The sequence below is a fragment of the Scomber japonicus genome, chromosome 17 (genome assembly GCF_027409825.1).
Source record: "Scomber japonicus isolate fScoJap1 chromosome 17, fScoJap1.pri, whole genome shotgun sequence".
Lineage (NCBI taxonomy): Eukaryota > Metazoa > Chordata > Actinopteri > Scombriformes > Scombridae > Scomber > Scomber japonicus.
The window spans coordinates 2,888,516-2,896,015 of NC_070594.1; the positions used below are offsets into that span (position 1 = coordinate 2,888,516).

Genomic DNA, 7,500 nt, shown 5'->3' on the forward strand with positions numbered 1-7,500 from the left:
GAGTAACTCTGTGGCTCTGACATCGTTTCTAAGGAGGTGAAATGAATAAGTAACGACCTGTTTGAGCGGTCGGCTGATCTCAGGTCTGCTGATGTCGACGCCGGCGGCAAAGTTCAGCTTGTGATTCAGAAACATGGACTCCACACTGTGAGCTGCACAGAAAGAGTTAAAACACACTGAATTAAATATATAATACCATAGCTGTTTTATTGTATTTTTGAGCTACATCTCTCATATGAAAGGTGCTCTATAAATAAAGTTCATTATTATTATTATAATAAAATAAAATACATTTAAAAACCTTAACTGGAAAACTTTACATTCTTAATGAAAAAGACTTAAAACTAAAACTATCATGACTGGATATTTCATGTTTGTTCCTCATTAAGAAAAATATGAATCTCATTATCTGCATATTACATATTTATATATTACAGATGTCTTTACACAGAGATCCATTTTACTGTCTATAATATTTTATTTTATTTACTTTGATCTCTTTTCATGCTGCTGCTTTTTCTCGCTGTACTGTTTTTGTGTCGGTCTGAATCCCCCCCCCCCCCCCCGCGGATCAATAAACGTCTTATCTTATCTTATCAGCGGCGTGTACAGTAAAACCGGAGCGGACACTTCTGAAGTTCTTTCTGCTGATGAGAAATGTTTCTTGACTCAAACTTTTGATGTTGTGAACAAACACAGGAAGCCTCAGTGGATCAGTGAGAGTGTCAGACTGTGTTTACCCAGACTGGTGTAGATCTCCCTCGTCACGTTCAGCGGAGACGAAGAGAAACTTTTAGCAAAGAACTGAAGAACATTTTCCTGAAAGAGAGAAAACAGCAGAAAAATAAACTCTTAAAATCTGAGTTGACTTAATAAAACACAGAAACATGGACGCTTGATTTTAATGAGAGGAAAACTAGACCAGGAAGTGGAAGCACAGCCTGACCTACATATGTGTTACTAACTGGTTCATCAATCATCAGGGTCAGAGAGGTTATTTCTATTAATGTGTGTGTGTGTGTGTGTGTGTGGGTGTGTGTGTGTCTGAGACTACCTGAGACTGTTTGAGACTGTCTGAGGCTGTCTGAGACTGTTTGAGACTGTCTAAGGCTATTTGAGGCTGTCTGAGACTGTCTGAGACTGTTTGAGACTGTTTGAGACTGTCTAAGGCTATTTGAGATTGTCTGAGACTACCTGAGACTACCTGAGACTGTCTAAGGCTATTTGAGATTGTCTGAGACTGTCTAGGACTGTCTGAGACTGTCTGAGACTCTCTGAGGCTGTCTGAGACTGTTTGAGACCGTTTGAGACTGTCTAAGGCTATTTGAGATTGTCTGAGACTACCTGAGACTGTCTAAGGCTATTTGAGATTGTCTGAGACTATCTGAGACTACCTGAGACTGTCTGAGACTGTCTGAGACTGTTTGAGGCTGTCTGAGATTGTCTGAGACTACCTGAGACTACCTGAGACTGTCTGAGACTGTTTGAGACTGTCTGAGACTGTCTGAGACTGTTTGAGACTGACTGAGACTGACTGAGACTGACTGAGACTGTTTGAGACTGTCTGAGACTGTTTGAGACTGTCTGAGACTGTCTGAGACTGTCTGAGACTGTTTGAGACTGTCTGAGACTGTTTGAGACTGTTTGAGACTGACTGAGACTGTTTGAGACTGACTGAGACTGACTGAGACTGTTTGAGACTGACTGAGACTGTTTGAGACTGTCTGAGACTGTCTGAGACTGTTTGAGACTGACTGAGACTGACTGAGACTGTTTGAGACTGACTGAGACTGTTTGAGACTGTCTGAGACTGTTTGAGACTGACTGAGACTGACTGAGACTGTTTGAGACTGTTTGAGACTGTCTGAGACTCTCTCAGACAGTCTCAAACAGTCTCAAACAGCAGGACTCACGCTGAGGTCGGGGTCGGACTCGCTCAGAGCTGCACAGAGGTTCCTGCGCAGGCTGCTCCAACTCTCACAGCTCAGAACGTCTGACGGAGGAGCGCAGCAGAGAGCCTGCAGGGCCTCCCAACGCACCTGCACACAGAGACACACACACACACACACACACACACACGCACACACACACACACACACACACACACACACACACACACACACACGCACACGCACACGCACACACACAGACACACACACACACAGACACACACACACACACACACACACACACACACACACACACACACAGGTCAGCTGAATCAGAAACCTCTTTTGAGTCTTAACACACTGTTCTTTGCAAAGTGCTCTATATATCAGTTTATCATTATTATTTAACACACAGAAGCTCGACGACGTTCTTATCTTCATATTTACTGTTGTTGTTGTTGTTTATTGTCTGGACGCTGTGAAGAGCAGCAGCACTTTCAATCTCTTTTATTCTTTTATTACTTTTCTGTTTTTATGCCTCATTGAGACAATAACTTTCTGTTTTCCTGGAACAATAAAAAAACCAGGATCTGAACTTTACACTGCAGGAGCAAACAGAATCAGTGTTTCTACCTCTTTAGGTCTGCTGGAGTCCAGTTGTTCGGCCAAAGCTTGGAGCTGCTCTTGTCTGATGAATGCATAACTCTGGGATGGAAAACAGGAGATTAAATAATCAATAACCAACCATAAAACTTAAAGTTAAAAGAGCTCAGAGTTCAGTGTGTGTCATTAACATTCTTTAAAAGGTAATAAATGAATAAATGAGTGTGTGTCTGACCTGGTTGAAGGAGGAGTCGCTGTCTGAGCAGTTATCAGCGTACTGACTGTTGGACTGGCTGTGCTGCTGCTCTCGGTGCAGCTCCTCCTTCCTCAGCTGGTCCTCCTCAAACTTGTTGATCAGAGACTCGACCACCATGATCATGCTGCTCTTCAGCGTCTGCATCATCTGCTGGTATCTGGAAATCACCCGCATGTGTCAAAGTGATGCTGCGAAAGTAACTCACAAGTAGAGCCCGACCAATATAAGATAAGATGAGACTGTCTGAAACTGTCTGAAACTGTCTGAGACTGATTGAGACTGTCTGAGACTGTCTGAAACTGTCTGAGACTGATTGAGACTGATTGAGACTGTTTAAGACTGTTTGAGACTGTCTGAGACTGTCTGAAACTGTCTGAGACTGATTGAGACTGTCTGAGACTGTCTGAGACTGTCTGAGACTGTCTGAAACTGTCTGAGACTGATTGAGACTGTCTGAGACTGTCTGAGACTGATTGAGACTGTTTGAGACTGTCTGAGACTGTTTGAGACTGTCTGAGACTGTCTGAGACTGATTGAGACTGTCTGAGACTGTCTGAGACTGATTGAGACTGTCTGAGACTGTCTGAGACTGTTTGAGACTGTTTGAGACTGTCTGAAATCACCCGCATGTGTCAAAGTGATGCTGTGAAAGTAACTCACCGGTAGAGCCTGACCAATATAAGATAAAATATTCCTTTATTAGATTATTAGATATATCCGACTGATCCAGCGTTCATATAAAACTGATCCCAGCTGTTTTAAAGCGTGCTGGACTCACTCGTCCGACTCTCTGGTCCGTCGGGTCACAGCGTGGATCAGCGTGTCGTGTCCCGAGCCGATGGCGTGTTGTCCGTCTGCTCGGGTCGAGCTCTTCGTCTCCTCTTCCACCACAGCTCCCAGCGAGCTCTCCACATACTGACGCAGGTACTTCACAAACTCATAACTGGAAGAGAAGCAGAAAACACCTCAGATATTAATGAAGTGATGCAACTCAGCTACGATTCTTATGAAAAAATACTGGTTACACCAACTGTCAATTGGTGTAACCAGTATTTTAAATACAACCCAGTTTTGCAATGCAACACTATGATATTTTTTTGGCTGTTCCTTCCTTCCTTCTTCCTTCCTTCCTTCCTTCCCTCCTTCCTTCTTTCCTCCCTTCCTTCCTTCCTTCCTTCTTCCTCTCTTCCTTTCCTTCCTTCTCCCTCCCATCCTTCCTTCTTCCCTCCCTCCCTTCCTTCTTCCCTCCCTTCCTCCCTCCCTCCCTCTCTTCCTTCCTTCTTTCTTCCTTCTTTCTTCCCTCTCTTCCTCCCTTCCTTCCTTCTTCCTTCCTCCGTCCTAATGGAATACTATTGTTCTAAATATTACATTATTTAATATTTATCATTCTTTTGTGGTTACACCATTTGACATTTTCAGGAGCATTCAGTCTTACTTTTGGTTAAAAAATGGTGCAAATGTCATTTAAATGATATAAAACCAACAAAAATACTAAATGTACATTTTAACAAACCTGATGCTGCTTTTAAATCTAGTCTAACTGATTTATGGATTCATCATCTCACCAACTCTTATAGTCACAGACCCTCGTTCCTCTTGTTCATACTGACTCATAAAAGATGCAGATTAAAACTAGTTTTTAAGATCTGTTTAAGGTCTTTTTCTGTATTCATCCATTTATAAAACAATTATTAAAACAATAAAACCTTAATTACACATTGATCAGTTTTCTCTTATTGATCTTTTTTTAATATATTGATTATATTGAACTGGGCGTAACCTCCATGATGTCTTGCTGCGGAGTTCAGTCTGAATTTAAACCTGATGCTGCTTTTATAACTGAATTGATCATCTTACCAACTCTTATTTATCCCTGACTCTTAAAATATATAAAATAAAGTCCTTTAGTAATAATCTGGTGTGTTTATTACTTGTGGAAGTTCTTGTCGGTCTCCTCCAGGTGAAGCAGGATCTCTTCGGCGCACTCTGTAGACGGAGCTGCAGAGATTCGCTCGTTGATGCTTCTCAGAAGTTGCTTCAGCAGAGTCTGTAACTGCTGCTCGTCCTCAGCCGACAGCTGAGACATTTCTACAGGAGGAAGGAAAGGAAGGAAGGAGGGAAGGGAAGGAGGGAAGGAAAGGAAAGGAAGGAAGGGAAGGACAAGAAGGAAGGAAAAGGACGGAAAGGAAGGAAAGAAAGGGAGGAAAGGAAGGAAGGAAAGAAAAGAAGGAAGGGAGGAAGGAAAGGAGGGAAGGAAGGAAGGAAGGAAGGAGGGAATATAAAAGGTTAATGTGAGCAGATGGTGATGGAGAATGCTTGTCCAAACAGATATACAGTTATATTTCAGCTCTGGATGCAAAACGGATCGATAGCAGATATAACAGCTGAGAGTCCCGCACAGCAACACACAGTCCCACACAGCCCTAAATGGTAAATGGTAAATGGACTGTACTTATATAGCCTTTCTAGTCTGTGCGACCACTCAAAGCGCTTTTTTTACACCGTTGGCACAGCAACGGGAGCAATTAGGGGTTAAATGTCTTGCCCAAGGACACAGGGAAGGGAATCGAACCACCAATCTTCCAATTGAAGGACGACCGCTCTACCTCCTGAGCCACAGCCGCCCCTAAAGAGTCCCGCACATCCCTAAACAGTCCCGCACATCCCTAAACAGTCCCGCACAGCAACACACAGCACTAAACAGTCCCGCACAGCAACACACAGCACCGCACAGCCCTAAACAGTCCCGCACAGCAACACACAGTCCCGCACATCAACACACAGTCCCGCACATCAACACACAGTCCCGCACATCAACACACAGCACCGCACATCAACACACAGTACCGCACATCTCTAAACAGTCCCGCACATCAACACACAGTCCCGCACAGCTCCGCACAGTCCCGCAGCAGCAGCAGGTTTTAACTCTCTCTTCATATTTTACCTTAATAATAATATTTTGACCGTTTTTAGAGACTCGCAGACATGTTGAAGAACACCAGTTGCGTCTCTATGGAAACCAGCACTGCGCGCGGTGCATTATGGGATGTTTGAACTCCACGCTGCGTTCACAGATAAATCGGACATTTCACACAAAACACAAAAAATAGACAAAACTTTTCAGAAGTTTTTATATATAAGGATTCAAATTAATATTTTATTTCAATTAAAGATATTTATTATATATAATGATTTATTAGTATATAAAATTTAAAGGATTTGGGTTGTAAATGTCAACAAGTCTAAATAAAGTTGTTGGGTTTTTTTTCTGCTGTGACGTCAGCTGTCACATGACTCAATGTTTTGGCTCCCGGTTCCGGGTTCAGCTGACTGAGTGAAGAACTTCAGATAATTAAATCAGATTAAACTAAATTCAATTAAATAAAAAAGCGTGCGAATCGGAAGCATGTTAAGCTGAGCTGCGTGCTGACGTCACTCCTCCTGAAGCATGGCGGCGGTGGTGGACGGTTTCCCGCTGCTCTACCGGGAGCTTTACCGGGAGCTGGCCCGGTGCTGCGGACTGTGCAGAGACTGTCTGGCTCTGCTCGGAGGTTTATACGTTACCGGGAAGATCCTGCAGCTGCTGCGGAGATGCTGCTCGGTGTTCACGGTACACTTCCTGCCACGAGCCCTGCAGAACCGGCAGCTCGCGCGCAGATACGGGGACTGGGCGCTGGTGCACGGTGAGCTTGAGACACCCATAATAATAACCTTAAATATGAACATCATTATATTTATTATTTATTAAAGTTTATTAAGAATTAATAGGTGTAATGTTAGAGACAAGTAGCTGCTGGATATCAATATAATAAAGATATCAAAGTTATATTGGTATTATATTTTTATTATATTGATTCTGTGATATCAGAGACTAGATAACAAATTTCGGTTTCGGACATCATAACACTGTGATGTGATTCAGGTGTTAAAGCAAATATTCTAATGTTAAAATAATGTCAAATGGTATAACCACAAAATAGGCTAATGATAAATATTAAATGTTTTATCCACCTACCGTGTATTTAAGTGGACTTATACTAATAATGACTTCATTTAAACACATCAAATGAAAAGAAATATATTTTGGAGTATTTCTACATTTAGATTTTAAAGCATTTTGTTAATATTGAGCAGAACGGATCCTAAAAACGATCTTTTTTTCTAAATAATTTGTGACAAATGATGTAAAACGTGTTAAAAACAGAGTGCTGCGTTGCTAAAGGTGGATTATATTTGTTTCACAGGTTAGTTCACATTTATGCTCCTGTATGTAATCAGATTTTTATTAAAAAAAACAATACTGGTTACACCAATGGACACTGAGTTACATTGCATCATTGACTCAACAAAGAACAGAAAAATAGAAAGAGAGAGAAATAAAATACTAGAATAGAAAGATTAAATGAAAGATTAAAGAGCATTTTAGTTTTAGTTCACATATATTTTCCTGCATATAATCAGATTTTTATGTTAAATTACTGGTTACACCACTTGACACTGAGTTACATTGCATCATTGACTCAACAAAGTACAGAAAAATAGAAAGAGAGAGAAATAAAATACTAGAATAGAAAGATTAAATGAAAGATTAAAGAGCATTTTAGTTTTAGATCAGATTTTTATGTTAAATTACCGGTTACACCAATGGACACTGAGTTACATCGCATCATTGACTCAACAAATAATGAATTGCTTTAAAATCATTAAAAGGACATCTAGTGCAAATGAAAGATTAAAGAGCATTTTAGT

General features: G+C 41.3%; 2 protein-coding genes across 2 annotated transcripts in view; one reads left to right on the forward strand and one right to left on the reverse strand.

Annotated features, from left to right (window-relative positions):
- The window catches only part of tbc1d32 (TBC1 domain family, member 32), a 103,387-nt gene extending 98,553 nt beyond the window's left edge, over positions 1–4,834 (reverse strand). The window contains exons 1-7 of the mRNA XM_053337413.1: positions 4,680–4,834; positions 3,527–3,691; positions 2,728–2,905; positions 2,523–2,594; positions 1,914–2,039; positions 741–819; positions 58–152 (exon numbers count right to left, since the gene is read on the reverse strand). Of these exons, the coding sequence (XP_053193388.1) occupies positions 58–152; positions 741–819; positions 1,914–2,039; positions 2,523–2,594; positions 2,728–2,905; positions 3,527–3,691; positions 4,680–4,834 (870 nt within the window). The remainder of the gene's footprint in view (positions 1–57; positions 153–740; positions 820–1,913; positions 2,040–2,522; positions 2,595–2,727; positions 2,906–3,526; positions 3,692–4,679) is intronic.
- Positions 4,835–6,105: 1,271 nt separating this feature from the next.
- The window catches only part of hsdl1 (hydroxysteroid dehydrogenase like 1), a 4,945-nt gene continuing 3,550 nt past the window's right edge, over positions 6,106–7,500 (forward strand). Inside the window, exon 1 of the mRNA XM_053337116.1 lies at positions 6,106–6,434. Within this exon, the coding sequence (XP_053193091.1) occupies positions 6,200–6,434 (235 nt within the window). The 5' untranslated portion in view covers positions 6,106–6,199. The remainder of the gene's footprint in view (positions 6,435–7,500) is intronic.